This window comes from Lagopus muta, chromosome 8, assembly GCF_023343835.1.
Source record: "Lagopus muta isolate bLagMut1 chromosome 8, bLagMut1 primary, whole genome shotgun sequence".
In the NCBI taxonomy this organism is placed as follows: domain Eukaryota; kingdom Metazoa; phylum Chordata; class Aves; order Galliformes; family Phasianidae; genus Lagopus; species Lagopus muta.
In genome coordinates this window covers 25,449,800-25,477,462 of record NC_064440.1, presented here as the reverse complement: position 1 = coordinate 25,477,462, position 27,663 = coordinate 25,449,800, and the positions used below count along the sequence as shown (strand labels likewise).

At 38.0% G+C, this 27,663-nt stretch overlaps 1 protein-coding gene across 8 annotated transcripts in view; it reads right to left on the bottom strand.

Moving 5' to 3' along the window:
* The window catches only part of ALS2 (alsin Rho guanine nucleotide exchange factor ALS2), a 38,713-nt gene that overhangs the window by 8,537 nt on the left and 2,513 nt on the right, over positions 1–27,663 (bottom strand). For 5 of the 8 annotated variants that reach the window (XM_048953162.1, XM_048953170.1, XM_048953164.1 and 2 more), the window contains exons 2-25: positions 26,421–26,507; positions 24,171–24,325; positions 22,711–23,630; positions 20,198–20,558; positions 19,357–19,525; positions 18,831–18,927; positions 18,362–18,439; positions 17,214–17,387; positions 14,860–15,031; positions 14,295–14,475; positions 12,439–12,504; positions 9,678–9,840; positions 8,760–8,891; positions 8,391–8,519; positions 7,959–8,029; positions 7,512–7,578; positions 7,116–7,318; positions 6,906–6,971; positions 5,083–5,181; positions 4,522–4,686; positions 3,549–3,660; positions 3,161–3,238; positions 2,922–3,082; positions 943–1,131 (exon numbers count right to left, since the gene is read on the bottom strand). In XM_048953162.1, coding sequence (XP_048809119.1) covers positions 943–1,131; positions 2,922–3,082; positions 3,161–3,238; positions 3,549–3,660; positions 4,522–4,686; positions 5,083–5,181; positions 6,906–6,971; positions 7,116–7,318; positions 7,512–7,578; positions 7,959–8,029; positions 8,391–8,519; positions 8,760–8,891; positions 9,678–9,840; positions 12,439–12,504; positions 14,295–14,475; positions 14,860–15,031; positions 17,214–17,387; positions 18,362–18,439; positions 18,831–18,927; positions 19,357–19,525; positions 20,198–20,558; positions 22,711–23,630; positions 24,171–24,325; positions 26,421–26,440 — 4,028 coding nt within the window. In that variant the 5' untranslated portion in view covers positions 26,441–26,507. The remainder of the gene's footprint in view (positions 1–942; positions 1,132–2,921; positions 3,083–3,160; positions 3,239–3,548; positions 3,661–4,521; positions 4,687–5,082; positions 5,182–6,905; positions 6,972–7,115; positions 7,319–7,511; positions 7,579–7,958; positions 8,030–8,390; positions 8,520–8,759; positions 8,892–9,677; positions 9,841–12,438; positions 12,505–14,294; positions 14,476–14,859; positions 15,032–17,213; positions 17,388–18,361; positions 18,440–18,830; positions 18,928–19,356; positions 19,526–20,197; positions 20,559–22,710; positions 23,631–24,170; positions 24,326–26,420; positions 26,508–27,663) is intronic. The other 3 variants (XM_048953167.1, XM_048953168.1, XM_048953169.1) reach the window with 3 other exon arrangements.

Sequence of the window (27,663 nt, the reverse complement as noted above, 5' to 3'; positions counted from 1 at the left end):
ATGGAAGTTTCAACAAGAAAGCGATGAGCCAGAAAGAAAAAGATGGTAGAAATACACATAGGAAACTAGTCAATCTCTTATGCCCTTGAACTTTCAAAGTCTTACTGAATCCTTCAGCCTGAACTTCATCTTCCACACTGGTTGCACAAAAATTCTGCAATTTCACTTAAGCAAATTTAATTTGAAATAACATTGTGGAAATACACATCCACAGACTTGTTTTACCATAAAATCCCAAGTCTGTAAAATCAGGAACATGGAAGATACCAATTCCCACTCTGACAGACATTCAAGAACCACCAGCAACTTGTCACTACACATTTCCTGGACATCAGCAGTATTTAACTAAGTGTCACACTACTGTTTTTACTGTAAGTTTCTTGATGTTAGAAGCCAGTTTCCTGTGTTAATCTTCTGAGCTCACTTACAGCTACTTTTCTCTTAATTAGCAAAGTCTGCTAAATGAGTCTCTTGTGCAATATCCTAAGAAGTCTAAGCCTCTTTGTGTTTGTTTGTTTTGTGGCTTTTGTTGTTGGTTTGGTTTGTTATTTATTTTTTAATCTCACAGAAAAAATTATTATCCAAGAAACCTTTTCTTTCCACCCCTTGAATTTCTGTTCCCTATATTCTCCTGATTTTTCTGCACTATTTCAGTTGTGACAACTGAACATTCCCTTATCAGTTAAAGATCTTTCAGTAGTAATTAGCTAGCATCTTATTAATACACACTGAATAATCTAACAGACTGTAACACCTGAACTAATCCTAGACACCATGTCCCTGAGAGAGATGTTTGTATTAGGAGTTCTGTTTTGATGCTTTGTTATTGTTGCTTACAGAACACAAATGATTTTTACCAGAATCAGTTTCTAGAGCAGAGCACAATTCCAGTTTCTGTCAATACTTTCTTCATCTTGCACACTACATTCTCTAGGAACCAACCTGTCCTTGTGTTGCCGTCGGTTGGTGGTCAGAGCCACTGCTATGTTGTCCCAAGCCTTCCATCTATCACCCTGGCCTGGGCTCTCACAGCCAAGCTGGTTCCAGCATTCTTCAAACACAGCCTTCCATTTTTCATCAGGAGGCACTGCCAGGATTCCAAGTTTCCGCCTAATAAAGCAATCAGTTAGTCTGTTAAAAATCAAACACACTTGAAACAACGCATTTAGACATAAGTGGTTTTTCATAGCTAATGTCAACCTAACATCTCAAAGAACTTTACCAAAACCTCATATACTTAATAGTTTCTTACTGTTCATCACTGAGAATAAACCCAGTACTTGTTTAAACATAAAAGCACTATCTTTTTTTTTTCCAATCAAATAGGACATACTGTGATTGATGAGGCTTATTTACATCACTGGCGTTGATTCAGAAGATTGTACATGTTAACATAAGAACAACATAGTACAGAGATATCCCAAGCATCTCACGATCTTGGGATGTACAAATAGCCTACCTACACAGACAAAAACATCCATCTATGGTCTCTGGCCCAAAAGCATCATCTACAGATAACGCTGCATCACGTTAGGTATGAGGTCATAGCAAGCAAAACAAGCGCGGGCATCTTTTCCCTGACAGCCATTGCTCAAGGATTCTCTATACACAAAACCAAGAGCTGCTGCCCATCCATATTCATAAGACATAAAATTGAATTCAGGGCTTCAAAAAGCTTTCAGAAAGCAAATAGAACTGTTAAGTCTGGCAGTGCTTTTGTTGATTTCAATCAAGTTTCAGAAACTGCCAGATCTTTCATAAATATTTTTTCCCCACCAAACTTAGATGAGAACTAGAAACACTGACATTTCTCCACGCTTCCAGTCTCACAGAGCAGAAAAAGAAGGCTTTCAAGCTTTTTCCACAACTGATATCAGAAGATTTTCAGTCTCAAGAGACTGGAAAGGGTTGGTGAAACCCTTATTTCACAAGCTGTCTTCACAAACATGTACATACATTTATTCACAGACTCCCTACTGGGGTAAAAACAGGCAGTTGCTAAGGTTTTAAGTACGCAGTACAGCGGGGAGGCCTGCGTAACTCTACATCCCATTGTGGGTGTCAGCACTGTCAAAAGAAATCAGCAGTGAACGCTTCTGGAAGCATACCAAGAAGTAATCTGGGTTAAAACAGTTGTGTTTCCCATTTTAATCTGAAATTTCGGAGTAAGCTTCAAAGACGCTGAATTCTGTACAACTATTATTAGTATTGCAGACCAATATACAGCACTACTAAACACTGAACTTTCATCTACCACTCTTCTTAAAATTTACTTAAATTTATTCTACTTAAAGATCTCAGTTATGATTTAACTAGAACAAACACACTGTTTCTTTCCAGAGATTAGACAGCTGTTACTATTATATATGCTTTGCAAAATAATTTGTTAAAATGCCTTGTTTCATTTTTGGCAGTTCAGCAGTTCAAGTACTCTGCTGTTTGGAAAAGTTGTAGTAGTTAGCTAATTCTGTTAGCTAAAACACACCCTTACTGACCTTAAATTACCATCAGAGTCATTAGCAGAAGGTAGAACACTCCGTGAATGATTTAATCCCTCAAATGCAACTTAGTCTCTCTCGCAAATATAATCATAAATCATTAGATACGAATTCAGGTTCTAACAGCCAGTCCAGGTACAAACAAGTAGTTCTGGGACTGCTATAGGTCAGTAGCAACGTGTCAAGTATCCTGTAATTTTTATATCATTACTCAAGTAGTAACAAATACCACAACAGCTATGAAATAGGGTTTTATCTTGTTTTTTAGAGAGGAGAGAAAAGGAATAAAAAAGGAGGAAGCATCTTCTCAAAATCTCATTTTTTTCTTTGGAAAATAATTTAATCAGCCTCTGAAAAAAGCCAAGGGTTACATCTGACAGCATTACTGAACCTCATCAGAAAATATTTCAACTCAACACTCACAATGCTTTAGGCTTATCCTTCTCACTCTCATATAAGCTAGGTTTGAAGTAGGTTCCTGTGATTTTTATTCCAGATCCCCATTCTCCACTGAAGAGACCTTCTATATAATCTCCATTTGGCAAGGTCAGTGTTCCCTTGAAAAAAAGACAACAAAAATTCAACTGAAAGCTATTAGGACTCAAAGTACAAGATTATTATTATTTTAAAAATAACAGTTAACAAATTATTGTAATATCAACCTTTCCGCTCAGAGTCCAGTTATCCGAAAATTCCCCTTCATAAACTGTATCATCCTCAGAGAGCAGAATGCCAGTCCCCTACAAAAAGAATCAGAAAAAAACAGCACTGTAATTATAACAGAAGGCCAGACTACAGATCTGAAGATACACTGAAATATTTGCTACTAATTCTTAATTTATTTTTTTTTGAAGCAACTTCTGCAGCAGTCCTAGGTAAAACAAAACTGCAATATAGACATTTAAAAAACAGAACAGCACAACAGAAGGTTAGAAGAACAAAAGATTTACACAACCTAACAGATTATTTATATGACCAACCATCTACCCCAGAAGAGTACCTCATCTCAAGGACAAATTACTGTAGCACAAATCCTAGTATTCAACTCACCATCATTTTATTAGTGCTGAAGGCTCCTTCATAATACAATCCAAATTGAGTAACTACAACACCATTGCCTTGGCAAAGGTCATCTTGCCACATTCCCATATACTTTTCTCCTCTGAAGAAAAAATGAAGTAGAAATAATGCAGCTTAATATATATTTTCTCTTTCTATGGCTTTATTCTGGTATTTGACCATCACAAAAAAAACATTATAAATGAGTTACGCATCACTTGCTACAAGCCTGTCAATCCAGTTTCACTAGATTAAAGAGAATAAGACTTTTTGATATAAAGGAGTTCTAAAGAACTTTCTTTAACAAGTCACATTACAGGTTGGCTACATCCAAGCAAACTGTTCCTGACTGCCTGGAATAGTTGAAGCCCAGTTAAGATCAATTTCTACCTAAAGGAACCCAAGCTGTAGTTGCAGCAAATAAGAAACACAGAAACTTGAATCTGATCCTGTTCAGCAAACAAATTGTATGTGAAGAGACCTTCAGCTTCATTAGGCATCTACTTGATATATTTGACAGTTACTTAGAACAGATGCTATAAGCTTATTTTAGGCAATTTGCTGCCTAAGTTTTGGTTTCTTTACCTAAGCTAGATGACTCAAATTGAGGGGATAATTAAAAAAAAAAAAAAGTTCTTTGCAGGGAGTGAGAAGGAGGCCTTCAAAGTCACTTGACATTTGAAAATACTATTAGCTCTGTTTCAAGAAATACACACATACTTCTTCCACTTTCAGTCTTCTTATTATTCTGCTTTTTAAGTGCACTTTCAGTCCAGTTAAACCAAAACTGGTTTCTTGAGCTCCAACTAAAACCCCTCTTTTCAGGGATGAAAAAAACATTGATTTGGTGACTGGAAAGACAAAACTATATTAATTTGTGCTCAGAAAACATTTACTTAATGTATTTACTTGTATACGTGTATGTTGTATTATTGCTTAAGAATTCAAGCACCTTAAATGTTACCTTGTAATATCATCAAAAACACCATAACCACTCTTCTTATCCATTGTCCACTGTCCAATGAACATACTGGGAGAGGAAGAGGTAAGCTTCCCACTGCGCAGCAGCCCGTGGCCATGACGCATATTATCCTGAAAGCACCCTTCATATACTTCACCAGTAGCATAGCTATGAAGAAAAAAAAAAAAAAGGAATAAGCAAGATTCCTCCAGTTTGCCACCCCTTCTTTCCTTATAAGAACTACATCACAGTCATACCAAACAAAAACTATAGTTAAAGTATATTTGGGACATAAGTGAGCTTTTGTGTTTTAAAGGCAACTTCTCCCCAGCAAGCAACACTGGTATATTTTACTTATCTCTAAAGAAAAGAATATCATGAATTTTTGAAAGATGGTGGCAACTGTAAAACATATGTTATCAACAGAACACAACATGAGTGTAAATGTGAGCAATTCAAAGTAAAAGCAGAAAATAAGCTAAGCTAACAATACACCTACATACATGGGGCTGGTTGGTAAGGGGACTCCCTTCTGCAGTGATGGGAACACAAATGCTGTATTACCTGTAGACTCCATGCCCACACATTTTGCCTTCCTTCCAGTACCCCACGTAGTGGTCATCTTTATTCAAGGCTTTATTTGGCACTCTGTATTCACCATACCTGTCAGCGCACAGACATGGAACACAAGCAGCTATAATACTAACTCATTTCAATAAAAACATGTAACACCCATTCTAAAATCAAAATGCTCTATGGTTTTGCAGATCTCTAGCTACAACAGTTAGATTTTTTGATGTAAAGAGAGAAAGCAAAAATTTCAGCATCATTAGGTCAATTTAATCTGTACTGCTTCTTCTGGTTTCGGATTTTGACACTGCTCTAAGCTTTCCCCTCTCTACTGCGCTGCAGCATTCTTCTCGACTTATTAAAGGACACAAGACTTCTCACATCTTGTGTCTACCTTGGTTGTCTTCAAGTCTTGATAACTCAAGTGCACCATTATTCCAAGGCAACAACATTTAAAAGAAAACAAGATGCTAGCTTCTAATTATGCTCAAGCAGATGCACAAAATTGTTCATATTTTCACACCTGAACAGACAACTTATTCATAGGACTTGATCTTATAAAGAGGCTAAAATTCTGTTATAAAAGATTCTCCTGTGAGCACATCTAGCCCACCACATAATGCTATTGCTGAATGTTGAGAACAGCGTGCATGTTGAAATGTTGAAACGCAAGAATATGCATTTGATTATCATAGTAAATAATGCTAAATATCAATCTATTTATGTTAGGAATCTCCAAGAATGCCAAAGGAATCGTGGTTAGTTACATTTACTAGTTACATGTGCAAAAAGCTCTGATCTGGTTTTACAGTTTAACATATGCCAATAACTAAGGTGCATGCTAACAATCTGCCCACAGCCTGATCACATTTCAACGTCTCCTCTGACTTGATACTTCAAAAATAAACTGGAATTCAACAGGACTCTTCAGATATTTTAACCTTGCCCTGTACAGACATGTCTGCTCACAAGATTGGTAGAAGAATGTTTGGAAAGAAGTTAACCTTGCAGCCTCAATAATGCCATAAGCAGATTCTTAGCAATGGATTAATTCAAAGCTGTATAATCAACTACTAGTTTACTTTTAAGTGGTCTCACTTGTTTCATAAGATAAATTATTAATATCCAGGACTCACTCCTGTGCATCCTATTTTCAAACTCCTCTGACATGATTATCTTAGTCACCAGGATCACATATTCATGCATTTTAAGACAAAAGGCTTATATTTCAAGACTTCATCTCCTTCCAAAATTCTTACACCCCCACTCCACAACAAACATTGGAAAAAAAAAAAAAAAAAAGAAAGAAAGAAGTTGCATCACTACACTGTATGAAAACCACTGCCTTTCCTAGAAGGGAAAATAAAGCACCAACTGGACATTTTGAAAGAACGCTGCAACACAAAACATTAGATACCTATATAAAGAAAACCTGACTGTACAGCTTCTAAGCAGAGGAACCCAGTTAAAAGTTCACATCACCTACTCATTCTTTCTCAACTGTTTTACCTCTCTCTCTCTCTCTCTCTCTCTCTCTCTCTATCCTGCAGCTGATTACCCCAATTAGTTCCAGTTTATTAAACAGCAAGCTTTTAATTGCAGTTACAGAGTCTACTCTGAAGACAATTAACATAGCTCTGGATTATTCAAGTATCAATGCACAGGGATATCCTAACATTCACAACCCTGGCTCAATGAGATTCACTGCAAAATCTTTTAATTAAAAGATTTATTTACTATCTTCTTATAATCCTTGCTATAACTTACACCAAAAGTATTTCTTGCTCTCTCCCTCCACAAGTAGTGGAAGATCTTACCCATCCTCCAGTCCAGTTCGGAAGGTCCCTGAGTACATTCTTCCATCAGCCCACTTTAGGATCCCTCTGGAAAATAAACAAAGTTGTACTTCTTATACAAAGATGCATACCAGATAATCAGTTCACTCAGCACTTCACAAACAGGCTTCTGTGAATAAGCCCACTTACCAATTCATTTTGTTTTCAACTGTTATGTTCAAATGCTTTTACCTGCCATGGGGTTTTCCTGAGAGCCATCTCCCATCATAAACAGCATCTTTAAATCTTGGGTCCTTATAGAAGACGTATTTGGCACTGCGAGAAATAGGAGGTTCCTGTCTTGGAACATTCCCTCCAGCTCCATATAGAATTATATCAGAAGTCCCTTTAAGGGCCTGATCCACTGCTTGACTTATTGCCCTCAGCCACTTAGTCTGAAACAGAGTTTTAATCACAGAATTTAGCTAGCATCTGTTTTTGCATAGAAGCTCTCTCCTTTACAGCAACTATAGCTATCTCCTTTGCGCTCTGCAGTACAGTACTGCTACTTCTCCCTGTCTGCTTTTACAGTAGGAGAGAAAAATGTTTGTGTCACTGAAGCCATGAAAAACTTGCAGATACGCCTACCTTTTCCTGTGGTGTTGAAGAAAGCAGAACAAACTGTTCTTCTGGTGTTGTAATCTTCAATCCATTCCTACAAGGAAGGCAAGAGAGTCATTGTAATCTAGTGAAATTTCATCCAAAGAAAGAGCAATGTTTCTTAGAGCATGAATATTGTATCACCGTTGCCCTAACTCATTAGAATTCACTTTAACATTAGGTCATGAGTAAAAAAGCAGCAGAAAAGACTACTGGCTAATCTCTTTATTCTATCTTGTTGTTCTTAATTTCTAAACAATTTTTTTTTTTTTTTTTAAACAGAAATAAAAGAAAATCATCTGAAAGAAAAGGGGCTAAACATGATTACACCTCATTCTGCTCCTAGCTTACAGTAACTGTTTACAAAGCCCTAATCCTCCCACCCAAGACATCTGATTATTTCAGCCTCACAACACAATAAATACTCATACTCACACATTACCAGCTTCTTCTGAAAGAGCTTCTACCCACAGTGTGGACAAGGCAAAAATATGGTGTGTTGAAAACTGAAGGAAAGGAAAAGAGAAACTTCACTGAGTACTACCTGATTCATTACACCTGCCCATGATTTTTCTGAACATAATTTCTTCCTCTACAGACTAAGGAAAATGGTATTACGGGCTCCTTATGCACACTTTCCTCTCTAAAAAAAAGAGAGCAGAAACCATGCCAACCACAAGGCAACACCAAACATACACTGAAAGAAAACACTAGTAGATCATTTCAAATTCCTTAGTAAACATGAAAAAGTACCACTCTGTGTTAAGAAATATTGTAGTGAATAGTGCAAAAACTTACTTTCGCTGTATGAAAAATGAGTCACACTGTTTGAAAGAAAGCTTTGCTCCTGGATGCAAGCAGGCTTACCTGAGCGTGCACCAGAGCATCATTAAAGAGGATAAACCAGTTCACAGAGAATCTTCCAGCATGCTGTAGGGACAACCCCCTGTTGCTGCTTTCACAGATTAAACGACGGTCTGGCTTCCGCAAAGAATCCTACAGGTAGAGATTAGTAATAGTCACAGAAGTTTACTTCTCACTGATTATGACTTAAGATCAGTGCTATTTATTTTTCATAGTGTACTTTCATAAGCCAAAATTTTCTAAAATTACATTACGTCAGCAACACAAGCCAAAAAAATGCAATCTGCAACTGAGAGTAGCATAGATAACAGACAATATAAAGTTCACAGCCAGACATACCAGCTACTAACAGGCTGACAATTGTCATCATACCGTCATTTTCCCAGGAAACGTCTTCCAGAAGCTAAGTGTGTACTCCGCTTCTTTCCTTTTTCTGCCAAGATGGACAGCAAGGCTCTCATAACAAGAGCTAGAATCTTGTAGCTTCTGGTATTCTGGAGATGCCTAGGGCACAAAGCAAGACAGACCTGACAGAGTTTCTGAGGGCCTGTACCAATAACAATAACCAAGCTGCAAGACAGTATCCCATTTTATTAAATTAGCACCAAGTGTATCACAGCTGGTCTAGTTAATAAAATCAACAATGGAAGCTAGGTAATTTTCCTGGTCACATGTTCTCTTGGTGTGACAGGAGTTTAGACCAGAGAAGTTCCATCAACACTAAAGGCAGAATGATTAACATACATAATTACATGGCTCACTTTCTTGCAGCTTAACGAGATTAGCAGAAAAAATGATAACTTCAGGAGTAACGCCTCTCATAAGCGCACTGGGACGGACACGCATGTAATTTTTACTGCTGGGTAGTCACCTGCTCTTTCAATAGCATGCAGTTGTAGACATTTGCTATGTATAAAGACGTATATCTAATATTACACATTATTTTCAGTAGTGCTAAAGCCAAGGATCACTACTCTAAAAATGCCAGATGGAAGTGAAAAACAATACGCGGACGTCAAAATAATGCAAGAAAAATTTTCAATTAGGCACTCAAGCACTAGAAAGTTCTGGCAGAGTAACAACATTTTACTTATGTGATCTACGCAAGTGTGGCTTATGAATTTGCAAGTAAATGTACATTATCTTTCTCTGTAGCAAAGCTGAATCCAAGGTAGCTTCACTGAGGGCTAAGCTACTTCTAATTACCCAGCATCTGCTTTCTCACTGCTATTTCCAAGCAATATGTTTTGTGTGATATTTTTTAAGATATAGATAATAAAGACAGCTTACCACTTCAAAACACGTGGCAAGCTTTAGCAAGGTTCTGGCATAATCATGAAGTCGTCCAAACGGCATGAAAAACAGAGCATTTAGAACATCCACTAGCTGCAGGTTTTCCTCATTGTACTCAGACAATTTCTGTAACAGCTCCTGACTTTTACTCAAGAAGTCTCTAAACGATAGGACCATTGGGGAACAGGAAGGAAACAAGAATGACAGTAAGACATCAGTGATACTTTGCATCAGTGAGCACTGTACTAGCACAGAATGCACCTTTTTGGATTTCCATAAAACAAAAATAACAAAGGCAAACACGTGCTACTTATTAATCTATTCCCAATTTAACTTAAGCAAGTACTGTAATAAAATCATGTAGCTCTCTACCAACTGCAATACAGGAGTTCAGTTCTGCTCGCACAAGCTCAGTCATTATGCTGGCTGAAGAAAGCTGACTTAGCTGCCCCACTTGAAGAGTAATTAATTGCCTTTTTCCCCTTTGACACATGGCGAGTAAAAGAGAAAATAGGTGGAACATTTTAGCTTTGTCATGGTTATTGTTAAAGTAGCGAGTTTCTAGCAGTGTTGACTCATATAAGGAGGCCTGAATGAATCTTAACTTTGCTCCAGTACACTTTCCTAAATATAACCAAATAATCTCTTCCCCACCCCTGTTACTCAAGAAAGCTGAACAGTTTTTCCCCTAACTAGAAAAATTACATCCTACCTCAAAGAAAGGCAGGAAATCTGTTCAATCCTCAGTCTGACTTCCAAGAGGGAGAACTAATCTAGTTCAGAGAAGAAGAGGGAAATGATTCTGAAGACAATGCATTAGCACACAAGACCAGGATTTCTTCATAAAAGTGAAAACAAATCTGCTTTTCCCTCTCCTTCGCAGTACCTGTGCCATCACATGTGCACACGTGACATATCTGCATTAATACACATCCAGCTGGGAAGCATTTAAACCAGGAAGTTCAAGAACCAGGTGAGGCTGAGAAAGTAAGCCCCAGGGACAAAGAGCCAGATCAGAGAATTGCACATCAGGCTCCCTAGAACTCTACATGATTAATTTGATGCACGAAATGGTATCTTATGTATCTTCTCTAGGTCTGCTAATGATATTAAGAACTCTCTTGCTCAATAAGCATTAAGAAGAGTCTTCTTTAGAGACAAGATTGTATTTTTAACTATAAATTTAATTATTTAACTTAGTTGTAAATTTAAACTAAGTCAACCACTTAAATGGGTGGCTTGCATTTCTGAAGAGCTTCAAGATCCTCACAGGGAGTTCTCTCCATAGGAAAGTGTCAAATAATAATGGCAAGTACACGTATACTCTTATACACATCTATATACTATAGATGTATATAACTAAACTTCCCAATGAAGTCAGCTAGCTTAAAAGAAAGTTAAGACTAACTGTTAAGGCTAACTGTTCATCTTCTGGAATATCCTGGAACATCCAGAAAAGACACACTGATGCCATTAACCATTCACTGAGACAGAATTCACTGCAAAAACAAAATCGTTATCAGCAAAGATATTCTTGGCTTCCCTTTACAGGTAAGGGCCAAAACTTCCATGATATCTGCTCTCTGACGTCTCAGAACCCTTAAAAATTGCTGTTCACCTTACGAGACCCTGGCTGCAGTAGGAGAAGCTTTGATACCAAACAGTGCCAACCAGTGTGAAGAATCTGGTACACAATTTCAGCATCCAGAACTTGTCACTGCTAATAATAAATAAGCTTATACTTGAACTCGGATTTCTTGCAAGTCACCCTAAGAATCCTGCCCACTGTGGAAAGATTCTCAATGTCTCTCTGCAGTGGGATTTTGTATTCAGTCATTGGCACTACTCCACAGGTGTAGAAAATTCCCTGTGTTAGATACCCCAATATTTTAAAGAACTTCCAGTACCATTGCTTATGCTACATTCAAAGTGTATCATAGTCAGCTGTAACAAAATCATGTCCAGATGAGGCACTTTAGGAAGGAATGAAAACTGGCAATTTTTCTGACAACATTTGGAAAAAAAAAAACTCCTTCATTACAACGATTTCCTCACAACAGTAGAGCGAGAGCTGTACAGCATCACTACTTCAATTCATAGGCAAAAATACTGTTTCACTGAGAAAAGGCTGTATTCTAAGATCTAAAAGCACAGTTTCTTTCTTCAAGCCTAAAAGCATCTATACAAGAAGTAAAGCAAGTCTGATGCAGAAAGTGTGCTGTTTCTCCATCCTTTTAGAGAGCTTCCACAAACTTAAAAGAATATAAACATAAAAGAATTCAAACTAAACTGAATTCACAATATCTACTCTCACTAACTCTTAAAGAAATGTTCACCGTTCTGTATAATCTAGGGAGCAATAACTGAAAGCATAAAATACTGACAAACACTGAATCTATTCTATATATAATCTATAATGAAAACTTAACATCACTCCTAAGCTTTCAAGAATTACTTGAAATCCACTTATGCTTCTTTCAAAGAATTTGCCATCACTTATGATCTTTTTCCTCCTCTCTCCACACCTAGATGTAATAGCAATTGAGCTAATTAAGCAGCATTTTAACATGAATTATTATCATAGTTGAAAGGGAGAAACCTTTTTCTTCATCTAATGGAAGATGAATTATTGTACTCAAGTATGCTGAGGCAATGCCACTACATGCTCATTACTATACACACACACATGCACACAAATACTTCTTTAGAACACTGCAAGCTGACCAAAAACTCCACATCATGGTAAAAGTTTACTTACATTGCAGGCTTTGCGAGAAGCATAAATCCTCCCATTACAAGGAAATTTGTTATTGAAGTACAGTACCTAAAATGGTCAAAGAAAAGAAACCTTTAGTTTCAAACTAGGAACAACCCTGGAAATGGCATCTATTGTAGTTTCCATCAGCATATCAGTGAGACCCTCATTACCTGTTACACAAGTGATCAAAAGCCTAAGGGCTTGAGAAAATATCAAACACTGAAATACTCAATGTTACTAGAACACTGAGTACTCACCTTCCACATGAAGGACAGAATACGCATTACTGTTACACACTGTTGCTGCCAGAGGAACTATTTTACAACAGAAACTTGAAGTATTTGTTTCCCCAAGTTTGAACATGTACAGAATAGGTCATCTGTTTCAACAGTTTAATAACACTAGCTTCTAATAGTATTAAAGATAGAAATGTCTCTTTTTCCTGTATTATCATTATACCCTTCATTTCTTCCCTAGTAAAAAAAAAAAATTAAAATTGACCATTTGGATACAATTTGGGTAACCTGCTCTGGATGGTCCTGCTTGAACAGAGGGCTGGACCAGAGAGCCTCCAGAGGTTCTTTCCTTCCCTTGTAACAGAGATACCATTCACAACAAAAGCAGGTCTCAGTTTAATCCAATTAACTGATAGTCTTTCATGTGGCTTGATGGATCCTTGGAAGATGGTAAAGACACTACACTGAGAAGCATGCATAGGTTTGACACCATACACAGATTAATATTTGAAGAACTAAGAAAATAAAGGGGAAGAGCAGAAGCCATGCAAATAATCAAGAACAGACTTTATGCACAGCAGTTAGTGACAGGATAAAAAGAAGAAATTCTAGTAATAATGAGAACTATTTCCAGGCATCCAAGTTAAAATAAAAACTGCAGTCAGTATGGATGAAATGGAGAAAATTGTTGATCACTCATCTGATAAACAGAGATGAAAAGTTTGTTTCAGGGTGACCTGGCTTAATTTTGTCACTGACCCAGCAGGAAAGACAACTTGTATTTAATAAAATGTGCAAGTGCACATTCAGAATGCTACTGCAAAACAAGTGAAGCTTTTGAGTTTACAATCACAAAGTTCTGTTCCTTTAGGGATTTTCAGATATCTAGTAAGACAGATACATTCAGATAAGATACTTTTAGACCCTTTCCTCTTAAGCCAGTATTTTTCACAAAGCCTGTAGATACTAATTTGAGATTTCTGAAACGAATTTGGATGAAGTTATCCAACAACTGCAAAGCTTACTGAGAGGAAAGACAGCAAACAATCGCATAGACATCCTCTCCCAGAATAATTAAGATAATAATAATAAAGATAATTCAGACCACAGTTTGAGCGCTAACACAACCGTGTCTTCTAGGCATAAGGTCTGCTATGAGCAGATACCAGACAAAAGAACTGTTCTTCTGGGAAACAACTTTTAGTTAATGACTTTCCAAAAGACCACAGTAACCACAGTAAATTCCAAAGGTATTTTTACTTAGTGGCCAAGTAACAGCAACTCTATTGCTTTATATTAGGATATCTTTAACTAACAAGTATGTCATGCTTTACTGTTATACATGCAGCAGTCAATTCAGTGTTTGTACAGAATTTTACATTCCTAATGCTTTCCCAACACCAAAATTGTCCAGCGTGCACACTAGCAAAGTTTGAAATACAAAGCTTACTACAAAATGAACTAGCCTGTGAAAAACTGAATAAATTTTAAATTGCAAGAATGTAACTTGAATTATAGTTTCTTACATAACTTCCTTTATGATCTATTTTCTCCTGATACAGGGCTTGCTGTGGTCAGTGGATTAGGCCTGCAGACACTCAAGATGAGACAGACACTTACTCAGTGTAACTATCCAAAAAGAGACTGGAATGCTTCAGGATGGCCAAACTCCTGGCTTCTTTAACTCCATGAAGGAAGCTACTTAAGGAAGCCCCATGTTGACCAATGAGATAGCATAGCTTGCTGAACCTGCTTGCCATTTCTTGCAACAACTGGATCGTATTTGCACTGCCCAAATTATCTGTAATAAATCAGAAAGAAGTTTAGCTTACGTTATAAAAGTAGATAACCCATTAATAAGAGAATTACCCCAGTACACTGTATGGACGTTACATCAGCTCATTTCACTTCCCAGCAACATTATCCACATTCAGGAATTCAATGACTTTACATTACATAATGGTTCAAACAATTATTTCAGATGAAACAGTTAAGAAAGCACAAATACCAGTAACATTGCGCAGGTATCAAACTGCAGCTGTGTTTCAGTAGTTGAATGAAACAAGGGAGACAAAAACAATCTTGGCTTAACTTAAAAATACGTAATGACCTAAGTCTCACATAATGGACTTTACTATAGATCACAGACTAAATAATATTAAAGAAAATATTTAAAAAATTTTACCTAAACCTAGAAGAGGTCTAAGAACCTGAGATTTGATCTCACTCAGTCTGAAATAAAACCTTCTCTCAGTAGAAGCCAACTCATGCAAACTGGCAATATACCCCATTATGTTTTTGTCTACCAGGACCAAACAGTTGTCTCCACCAGCTATCACATTGCTTATATATCCTATCTGAAAGACAAAACAACAACAAAAGGAAAAACAGCTTACATTTGAAAATAAAAATAAATAAAAATTAGGATGATACAGAATAAAGGCTATCATCGTTAGTGCCAAGGGTTACCACAGATAGTTAAAACTTAAAGTCAAGCAGTCTATTCAATGGCTTAATACAAAATTAATAGTGTAGGGGAAACATTTATAGTCAATGTTGTTCGTTATACTACTGCTAAAAAAAGCTTTTAAAGACAACAATCATTGCCTGTTTAAGAAACAGTTACCTTCAGTTTAGCCACTTTTAGGACACGCCTATGTAAACAATGTTGATATCAATATAATACCACATCAGCTCTTTTTTCCTGATAATTAGGAGCTGAGGATAACAAGAGCTTAATGTAATTGTGCTCTGAACTACAGTGCATTCTCGATCTGAAAGAGGTCAATTTATTGCTAAGAGGAATATTACAGCATTAACAAACTGGACTATCCGATGTCATTTACCTGGACCTCGATGTCATTTACCTGGACCTGAGCAAGGCCTTTGACATGGTCCCCCACCACATCCTCATCTCCAAATTGGAGGGAAGTGGATTTGATGGGTGGACGACCCGATGGATAAGCAATTGGTTGAAAAGCCGCAGACAGAGGGTGGTGGTCAATGGCTCTATGTCCAGGTGGAGGCCGGTAACAAGTGGTGTCCCCCAAGGGTCTGTCTTGGGACCGGTGCTCTTTAACATCTTTATTAATGACATCGATGAGGGAATTGAGTGCACCCTCAGCAAGTTTGCTGACGACACCAAGCTGAGTGGTGCGGTTGATACGGTGGAAGGAAGGGATGCCATTCAGAGGGACCTCGACAGGCTGGAGGGCTGGGCTCGGGTGAACCTGATGAGGTTCAACACAGCAAAGTGCAAGGTTTTGCATTTGGGCCGGAAGAACCCCAGGCACCTGTACAGGCTGGGAGGAGTGGTCCTTGAGAGCAGCTCGGCAGAGAAGGACCTGGGGGTCCTGATGGACGAGAGACTGAATATGAGCCAGCAGTGCGCTCTGGCAGCTCGAAAGGCAAATGGGATCCTGGGCTCCATCAGGAGAGGGGTGGCCAGCAGGGACAGGGAGGTGATTGTCCCTCTCTACTCGGCTCTTGTGAGGCCCCATCTGGAGTACTGTGTCCAGGTGTGGAGCCCTCAGTACAAGAAAGACATTGAGATTTTGGAAAGGGTCCAGAGGAGGGCGACTAAGATGATCAGGGGGCTGGAGCACCTCCCCTATGAGGACAGGTTGAGGGAGTTGGGCTTGTTCAGCCTGGAGAAGAGAAGGCTGCAGGGTGACCTCATTGCAGCCTATCAATACCTGAAGGGAACCTACACCCAGGAGGGGAGTAAACTCTTCAAAAGGGCTGACAACAGCAGGACTAGGGGAAATGGTTTTAAGTTGAAGGAGGGAAGATTTAGGTTAGATGTTAGGGGGAAGTTCTTTACTAGGAGAGTGGTTAGGCCCTGGAACGGGCTGCCCAGGGAGGTTGTGGATGCCCCGTCCTTGGACGTGTTTAAGGCCAGGTTGGACGGGGTCCTGGGCAACCTGATCTGAATGTGTATGTTTGGTGGCCCTGCTAGGCAGGGGGGTTGGAACTACATGATCCTTGGGGTCCCTTCCAACCCGGGTGATTCTGTGATTCTGTGACTAATACTGATACCTGCACTAATACTACTTGCAACTTACAGTTTTTGGAAAAAAAATTCCCTCAAGTCAGTATGTGTGCCACTAATCTAAATGCACTGAGGTTCCTCACCAGTTTCAGTTCATATGCAATACTATATCATAACTCAGTGCTTGAACTCCACTTCCCTGTTGTTGTTTTTTTTTTTTGTTAAAAAGAGGATTCCTTGGAAACACACACGTACATATACTGGGTTTGTTCATATGTATAAATCCACCCCACCTCAAAACCTCTCTCCTATTGTGTTTCTACTAGATCTAGGGATGTAGGATTGAGGCTCAGATTAACTGAAAGAAAAGAGCAGCCTTCTTCTTCGCAGAGCATCTCCTTTTTGCTATCTTAAACTCAAATTAGCCCAAATAATACACAGAATCAGAGTACACATTCCCTCACCTCAAGCCAACCTCTTGGTAGTTAACAGTAAGATTCAATTTCAATCAGTATGACTTGTACTAACTTAGGGGAAATATCACTCACCTTACTACAGGATAGTAACAAAACTGGACTCTTACTACAATTACTTTCACTCAAACTATCTGTTGTTGTCTCTTGACCACAATAATATAATCCAGGTTGGAAGTCTTCCTCATCTGCTAAGAAGAGAGAATAATCTGATCCTGCTGCTGTACTCCAAACACCATTACCACACACCTGAAATTCATGAGAAGAGGAAGAATTAGAAGTCATCTCCAACTGGAAGGAGAGTACGCACAGCTTCTAGACAAGAATGCAAGTAATACACCTGATAACAAGCTAATGTATTACAGGAATGGTAATTTTTTTAACATCAGCGTTTTATAACAAGTATATTTTCTGTCCTTCACTGAAAATCATCTCTTCTCACTCTTCTTTCTAGTGGATATTTCTTTTAACCTTTAAAAATAAAATTGGTTTATAATTTAAGTGGCATCAGGCAGGTTTAATGAAAATTACGGCACCAGTTTTCCCTGTCCATTTAGCTGTGAAGCCCACAAATATGTGGGAAAGCTAACATGCTGTACCTTAATTTGCATACGGCCTAAGCAGAAAAATTCTGCAGCTAGTTTTCTGGTGCTTGCCTGTCGCAGGGGAAAACAGGCAAGGATCTGGTCTGACTCAAAAAATCATTATTAACCTATTCACTCAAAATAATGAAAAACTCAAACTGAAAACCCTATTAAAAGGAGTAAGATTTAACTAACAGCTCTATAAATACACAAGAAAAAAATATGGTCATGATCTAGCAAAACTGGAAAAAGCTAGAAGCATTTGTTTAGCTATTCCATACAGATAGGAAAGTTTCAGTACTTCCATATCTGTATCAGAAGAACCAACTGTTAGGCAGGTTTGCTAAGGAGACAAAACAGTCATGTCTCTCAGTATTAGAACTTTGAAGCAGTCAAAAACAGTGCAAGTATATATGTGAGTATATAAGTGTATATATATAAAAAATATGATTTCTTGAACACCTTTTTCACAAGCTCATTTAAAAATAACAGTCACTGTATAAACCAAAGAAAGCAAAGACTCTGCTACTATATAGCATGCAGATCCATAAATAAGGTCAGTTTTCAGAAATTGCTTTGTATTCACTTTTGTAGGAATAGGCCTAACCTCAGAGAAGAAAAATGCAGAAAACAAAATACCTTTGCAAGTCGAGGGACTGTTGTTGGGGAGTTCGTATGACCAAGCTGACCAAAAATGTTACTACCCCATGAATACACCTGTAAGAAACAGCTCAATATCAGTATTTAACAACCAATATACACAGATGAAATCTGAATTGTAGTAGCACAATGCATTGAGTGTGCAAATACAAGCCAAAGGCATACAAAGAATGTACTAAGAAGCTCTTCACTAATTTTTTTGCGTCTTTCTGAATGTGAGAAGACAGTTTGAGAATAGAAACAGAAATGCAACAGGTCACTACAGTCTTCAAACATAATACTGATGGCCCATAGAGAACTTCAATACAATCAGAATTTCATGAGGCACACTGCTTCCAAGTCCCCTCCCATAAACAGAAACTCGAGCTTACAAGAAACAGAAACCTAGAAAACATTCAACGTGACAGTAACGTGATAGATGAGCAATAAATGATACAGTAACATGTACCTGGGATTTGGCAGTGAGTGCTAAGGAATGATGACCGCCAGCAGAGATGTGAATCACTTCTTTACCATCTAAACTTTTCACACACAGTGGCTGAAGCCTGTCAATTTCCAGAACCCATAAAGAAGAGTTTAAAATAAAAAAGGTCTTTCTTCCCTTTACCCCACTCCCACAGAACATCAGAAAAATCAAACATAGCAAACATATATTAAGTCTTTTGACAATAATCCATAATCCAATAATAAACTTAATCAAAAAGGCCACAAGGTGCAAAAGTAGACACAAGTGTCACCCTAGCGTGGGCAACATGGTCAAAATATCACCAGAACTCCTAGCAATTGCAAGGGAGAAATTCTGACTAACTGAAGATCAGTAACAACACAGCATGAGACATGTTTCGTGGAAGAATTTAGGTCAGAACACCTCAAAGAACATGAACAATGCAAGGCAGATGATCAAAATTAAATTGGATACTTATGATTTTCAAGTGATTGACTGAATAAAGAAACATTTATCAAAGAAACCTTACCTTGGTAGAACATCACCATGTCCTAGCTGTCCATCCTTCCCCCTTCCCCAGCTCCATACCTCTGTTCTTAGAGACGGTAAAAGAGCATCTGCCTCACCACTGTAGGTTGGAGTGAGAGCTACAGTCCTCATTTTTGCCCGTCCTACCTTCCGTAAGAGCCTAGGAGAAACTGAAAACATGCCAAGAGAAAAAAAATAGGTCATCATTTTAAATTCATCACTTACACAGGCATGTTACTCAGCATTATGCAAAATCAAGGCTTTTGCAAGAAGTTTTAATTAAGATTAAGAGCAAAGGCTGATGTGCAAGAAGATAAGTTACTGACAAGAAGCAGCCATGGATGGGCTAAAGGCAGATGGATCCCAAGTAATTTTTACCAGCTAGCGAAGTTAACAGCATATGAGAACAGCGCAGTTACACTGCAGATGTGCCGAAACAAACTATGTACAGTAAGTATACTTTTAAGGAAAATATACACTTGCAGCAAACAGAAATATTCCAATTTCTGAAATTTCTGTACAGACACCAGACTGATACAGAACCAAGCTACATAACCACATATGCAGAGTAATTAATATTATGGAAGCCTATGGTGGAGAAACATCACCAGCTTTGAATCTTGGTGGCGAGAGCTGGAATACCCCAAAAACCATTGATCAAAACCACCTTAGCACAGCAGGGATCAGAGGCCACAGATATTTCATCTGCTATACAATGTGTATAGACAGTCACGTTGCAAGAAGATGGCTAGACTAACACAGTGGGCCCATTTGAAGAGTAACTTTATGATCAATAAATGTGTCATATTTTCAGTTTTGTCCTTTTTTTTTTTTTTTTTTACCTTGTGATAACAGGCCAGGCAGGGAAAGTCTTCTACTTCCTCCTTCTGATTCCTCCTCTCTAATATCTACTAAACTGGAACTCTTCTTCCCCTGCATTGATTCCAGTTTGACCTGCTCTTCTCGACTGTCTTTCAGAGCTTCAGGCCCTGTGGAACCACTGCCAGGCTGAGGGCTTGGTTCATTTGAAGGTGTACCATAGAAGTTCATTACTTTCTTCAGAGACAACGCTCCAGCCTCATATGTAGCAGCTACTCTCACACCGACTGCTGATGCACAAGAGGCCACCAGGCTGTTTAAGGCAGATGCACTTGTACCTGGAGGACCAGGGATACAAGCACCAATTTGTTCTCCTTGAGAAGGCTAAAATAAAATAAAAACAACAACAGAAGTCAAAGTGTTACAAAGACAGCACGTAACAGTGGGCTGATCCACTAATCAAACTAAGAGCTATACTGCACAAGACATTATAAGAAATGGTTTTTTTTAATAGTCTGTCATAAACTGCTACTGGTCCCTGGAATCACAGGTTACAATTGAGCACACTTCTATGGATATGACCAAAAATACCTCCAAGTGTCTTCTGGACTTGACGCATTGTAGCTCATTCATAAGGGGCTGAAGGCTATTTCTGTGGGTATGATTTTTTTTTTTTAAATACAGAAAAATGGATCTTTACAAACATATATTTTAGGCTCATTACCAACTTTGTCAACAAACAGAGTGCATCACTGAGCAGTGTACTAAAAGAAATGTAAGGTCTCCTTTTCATACACTAAAAGGTAAACAATAATTCACTGACTTCTTTTCCAAGGTTTGCCTTAAGACCACTCTATTCTATCTATTCTCCCACGCTGCTACTGCAGCCATAAAACACTTAGGTAAGTCATCAAGTTACACTAGTGATAAACTGACTAAAGGCAGTTATTAGTATCAGTGCATCATTGCCTGCAACAACAATAATTTTACCTATCAAATAAGAGCCGATACGCAAGATAGTACAGTGAAAACAGAATAGCAAGTCCTATTTTGTCACCCAATATTTGGTGGAAAACATTATAACTTATTTTTATCCCATCAGAAAGGAAAGAATCTTTGATATTTTTGTGAAAAAGTAGCCTAAAGGGCTGGGATTGTCTCACTCATTTGCACATTATAATTTGGGAGACCAGGTTCGTCGTCATTTATGTTTTTCCAAAACTAAGATGAAACATTACATGAGCATCCATGAGTAACTTGAAGAGCAGAGATAAAGATGCTCAGTTATGTTAAGATTCAGTGGATCAATCCCATATTTGTCTAATTCCTGGAACTGTGTGAGAAAAACTATTTTAGAACCATTCCTGGAGCAAGAAATCAAGACAGAGCATGAAATTACTTATTTCAGTTATTTCCTAATGGCAGGAGTGCTTGCAAGATTATCAGGAGCTCACAAGTGTGAGACTGCATTTGTACCAGCCAGGACAGTTGTGTCTAGGTAATGTTTATTAAATAGATCTCTCTCAATAGGAAAACAGAACATGTTGAAATACCAAATTACAGGACAGCCTTTTGTTCTTAATACTACTTACGTTTGTTTTAGCAAGCAGAGACAACAACACATCCCAGATAATTGTAAAATGAATTTAAGAAATGTATATACTCACTTCTGAAACAATGGAAGAAATTTTCCTATTTCTGCTTTAACTTTCACAAATGGAACCAGAGTAGCAGTTTACCTTACAGAAGTTACCTTTATCACACATCATGTAGTACTCAGGAAGGTACTGCCAAGACTGTACTGTCAAGTTTTGCATTAGATTTTAGCCTAGGAGCTTTTGGGTTATATATACTTTATCCCCCTTTGATATGCAACTTTTTTTTTTCCAAACAATAGAAATGGTGATATTTTGTCAGGGAGCTGGGAAACAGTCACATCAAACAACAACCTGTTCCTTTTTAAGGAAGTTTATTTAACTGCTCTGCTATAGCATCAAAATAGTACTGTTGAACTATTTTCTGCATTGCTGAAAACAGAGCAGTATTTATGAATTCTTACCCCTGTTTATCCATTTGTGCCACTGTGTACTGATTAATATCGGAAGCCTTTTATTCAATGTTTTAACATCAAGAAATTAAACAGATTTGTGAAGAATCTATTCCATGCAAAATAAAGGAAGCTTTACCTTGAAGGTAAATTTGACAATTCCCGCACAAGTGTGAAACCCACACAACACAGAAGGACTAGAGAGGAGAAAGGCAAACAAGCTTACTTGCTTTTGATACTGTGGAGCATGAGGAGTTAAGACTATAGCACTGTCACTGCTACTTGCATCAAAGGGTTACAACTCAACAAGGATAGGGGACAAAAACTCTTACACTTCAAAATTGAGAGTAATTGAGTGATGAAACACTTCGAAACTATAGGAATACCACAGCTCCATTAAACTGAGTATCTCATTTGTGATGAGTAACATCAAGCACAACATATGTAACAGGAGTTGCAGCACATCAGAGCAATCTACTGGCTACCAACCTGCTCAGATCCTGTGCAGATACTTTTCTCCAGGCTCTCATTTAACGTGTGATCAGATAAACTGATTAAGTACTCTTTCACTTCTTTTTTGTCAGCACACAGAATATTTCCAGGGCTAGAAATTCCACTGTCTTCTTGTCCATTATTGCTGGAAAGTAAACTTGCTCTATCAGACTCTAAAGCAACGAGCGCATGCTCTTCCACAAGAGGCTTCTTACAGTCTTCACTCTCACTGCCTGTTACACTTTTTCCTTCCAGGTTTTCCAACGAAGAACAGAAGGCATGGTTTTCTGGTTGTTTATCAGCCAATGCTACACCCAGTGGGCAACAGTGACTATCAGAAATGATTACATGATCTTCCTTGTCTGTCATGGTAATGAGGAGTTGACTGCAATGATTGCACCTCTCTGGAATAGGCTTCATCTCCTGCACAGGGAGACATTGTACCAGAGCCAGGCTGTGGTAGGCTCCACAAGCAATCTGGAGCACAACACGTCCTGCCAGGTGCTCTACCTTCTGTGGCTTTGTCACTGGGAAAGTTGTTGTTATAAGGCCCAGCTGGCAGCCACTCCCCCAAGCCCATATCTCTCTGCTTAGCGATAGTGCCAGCGTGTGTTCTTCTCCACACGCTAGCTGCAAAATCCTTACTGATAGCAGAGGACTGGTTTCAGAATCAGAAATACTGATAGGCTGTGGTTCTGGCACATATGGTTGATTAGCAACTGCACACTGTCCAGAAGAATTGTTCCCCCACATGTACACCACACCACCTTCTGTCACAGCTCCATTATGGAAGCTGCCAGCTGCCACTGTAATAACATGCTGCCCAAGCAAGGTATTTTCTAAAATGGGACTATTAGCACAGAACTCCTCTGGTCCTGATCTCCAGGGCAGTTTTCCAAAACTGTAGACCTCACCACCTATTAAAAAAGAAGAACAAAAATTTTATTCACAATTCTAATGAAGTTAAATCAATACAGCAGTTTGAGAAAACATTATGATAAATACCATTTTCTAGCTTAATCCCATCTCAACAAAACTGTGATTACTAATATAGGAAGACTGCTGTTTGCCCTCCACTACTGCAGAGTTCTATGCCTCTTTTGATGGGAAAACAAGGCTGCTAGAAATCCAGAGAACTTCTCACTGTGATGTCTTTTCTGAATGAAATACACCGCATAAATATCATTTTGAGTTAGGACAGTTTAGACTACGTTACCATTTTCAAATGGGAAATCCAGAGCCATCACAAAAAGAATAGGAAAGAAAACACTAAACTCTGCTCCAACATAGTTTTAAGGTATTCATAACTAAAAAGGAAATACTGGCAACATTAAAAAACAGTTTGAAAGTTGCACATGAGACTTGCAGATGCAATCAATGAAACATTCTAAAAGAAAGGCTGGCGATAATTAAAGTTTGTTACTGATGCAAATCTTAAATATTAACATAGTTATTACCTTCTGTTAGAAGTAAGCCGTGATTTGTACCAAGGGCTGCCTGCAGTACAGTCTTTCCACAGAGGCCTGGAAGCCTTTCTGGAGTTATAGAGCAGGAACCAGCCCTCCAGGTATAGACCAGGCCTCTCTCTTTGGCTCCTTCTGCCTCTTCTGAGCTACAAAAAGATTGAAGGAAGTGCAGAATTGGCTTGAAATCTTCTGTGGTACTGCAATATCACAAAAGCTTGCTTTTCATGTATGTAGGAAAAACTTAGAGGTTACTATATTAGTTTTAAATTCAGGGCATCAACAGAACTCACGATTTGGTAATCTTAAATTAAATGCTCTTTAAATTAAAAACAAAAATCTTTTATTTGAGTTTATTGATTTTTCATTTTTCCTTTACTACCCTCAAAGCAATTGTTACCAGCAACCCTTAAAGACATTTATTTGCAAATAATACAACTAATTACATCTTGTACTTGTTGCTCATAGCAAGAAGATAAAATCCATGCACAGTTTTGCCACTGTGGATGTGCTGGGGGAGACTGCTGCATCAGTTCTTCCGAGCAACTCTGTTCCTGTCTGCAGTGAGATTTACATGAACTCTTCCCATCTTAGAAAACAGAAAGAATACTTCTAGATTGCTAAGTTTATTCATATTTTATACTATTTAATTTGGGGAAATTTGGATGTAGAAGAAAAAAAAAAACATTCTGATCTTTCAATTCTTAGCAACTTTCTCAGGTTTAAATGAACCAGTCATTCATATCAACTGGACCAAGGAAAAGAAACAACCCTGAAACATCATGGGAGTATCTGTGCTCACAGACAGCTGAAGCTATCCAAAGGTTCTGTAACACTCGCATTCTGGTTTGAATGCTCAGCCAGCAACATTTCCCATTCAGCAAAAGAAATTCTTTTGGACTTTGACAGCAAGCATACTTTTAGTAAATTGTGAAGTCACTTGGTATTCTTAAAAAAAGTTTTTTCAAACATCAGTAGAGACTTTCAAATTAAGAGTTTTCTTCAGATTTCCAATTTTATATACAATACTTCTCCACCCTGCAGGAAAAGCAGGCTTAGCTCTTTCTTTGGCTACTGTCAAGTCATTTACTGCCTACATAAAACAGTTTTCTCAGCTTTGCATGAACCTGAAATTAAATACAAAAAGGTAATGAAAGAGGTTTGATGGAATAGCAATGTTTGTTTAAAATAAAGACATTAAATAACACACATATTCAATTACTGAAGCAAACTCAGAAAAAGTCTGAGAAGCCATGTTGTGGACAACTTTTAACACCCAAGAAGCACATTCAAAAGCTACAAGCTTTATTCATGAAGACCATTGATTTTTTAATTTTTTTTAAACTAAGTTTTGCTCATTGTGGTGCATCAGCCAAACAACACCTTTGTACAGTCTGCCTTTGCAACATTTAAGCTGAGAGGAACTTACACAAGACTGAATTATGCCTCTCTCAGCTCCAGTACCTATCCTCAATCTCTTCTTCCACGTAAAGAAAAAAAAAGAACTTCATGATGACAAACAAGAACTATTCTATGATTCAGATAAGTAATGCAATCCAAATGACAAACATAATATTAAAATGCAGAGTCCATCCTGCATTTTAGATGCAGAGAACCTGAGTTTAGAATACAAGTACATTTAAAAAGAACCAAGTAACGTACAGGCCAGAAAAAGGAGGTTAGGGATTTGATGATCCCCAGAGCTCCCTTCCAACCCTCACAATTCTGTGACTGTGTGATTCTGTGAAAAATCCAACACCACATTTAGGGTACCTGGCTAGAAACAAGAACATGGATTTAACTGAGATGGACAAAGGACATGTTACAGTGCTGTGTTCTTGGATAACAGAGCTTTTGTCAGCATACTGTGCATTCAATTTAGTTTACAGCCTTATACTCCAGATATTATTCATTTGATAACCTTCAGATCACTGTGTGGGTACTTATATCCCAGAATTTATTACAAGATACTAATTTTCCATCTCAAGCAGCAGGGATGATTTTACCATTCACCAGACAATGTTACTTTTAAGTTCCCATGTCCACAAGGTTCAATAAATAAAGAAGAATTTGCTGTTTTAATAAGTTGACTGTTCCAGACATAACTGAAACTTGAAGCTATGTTACTCCTCCCTCCTCCACCTTAGGTTACACACAGAGTATGCTGACATTACTCAGTAGTTTCACAGGGCAATCATTGGCTGGCACATTTCTGGGAGCCTCTAGCTGCTCACTCATTCTCACCTTCTTTCCTGTGAGGCCATCTGTCAGTGGCAGCACTCCATCACCACCAAATCATGTCTCTTTCAAAAGGAACAGTCTCTCCACAAACTGTTAAACAAAACAAATATATATATATACAGCTATTTAACTGCAAACAACATGAAACCAAGATAATAATAATCCCAGAACCCCAAGAAACAAGAAGCAAAGTGTTAGATCCCACATGTAGAAATCAATCATCACTTCCACGACACAAGGATGGTTTGGTTCACTCACACAGAGCCAGCAGACAAAGCTAAGCAGTCAGACTTGTCCTACCTACTCTTCTCACAGTAGGCCCATTGTAAGGGCAAACTGATCAAAATCTAGTTCAAAGGCAGAAAAACCTTCTCTAATTCTCAGTACACACTCAAAAAAACATTGAAGCAGTGTAATTGATTTGTTTTCAGTTTAAGAATCCTAAACTGAAACCAAATGTATAAGGAAAATATATTTATAGGAACAGATAACAGTTAGGAATTCACATTATCAAATCACATTACCGTATGTAACAGTACAGTTCTATTAAAGCTTGTGCAGGAATGCAGAAAACCAATGGAAGAATTCAAAACATTTCTTCACAGAATCTGGTAGCAGAGTAGCTATATGATAAACCCACATGAACCAACGAGGAAAAAGCAGCTGCTCTATTTAATGCCTTTATCCTTTTCTGTTTTGAATTTTGGAAATCTACACTCACACCTTTCCATCTTCCCAAAGATACCTTTGTGTTACTTGTCTTGTAAGAAAAGTGATACTACAGAGAATACCTGTTTCTTACAGTCTGTTGGGTAGAGAGAGATCTGTATTTTCCTCAGTGCACTACCTGGCTAGATGAAGTACTCAAAATTACATTAAGGAACACGTGATCACATTGACTGAAATAAGTTTCAGACTAATTCTTTCGGCCATTTTATCTCAGCATGGTTGCTGTCTCATATCTACTGCAACAAAAACAGAAAAATATTCTAACACAATGGCCTTTTAAAGACAGTTCATCTCCAAGAAAAAAATCTAGAATATTTGAACCCCTCATACAGAAAAAGACAAGTCTTGATCACAAGAGATAATATATACAAAGCTGTAAACTGCATACAGAAAAGTTTCAATTCACAATTAGAAATAATGCTCATCATGGTGACAAATAACTGAAATAACACACAAATTCCAGTACTCTCCAGCACTAGGGTGCTCTGAATAATGAGGTACCACGCAGACCTTTGTA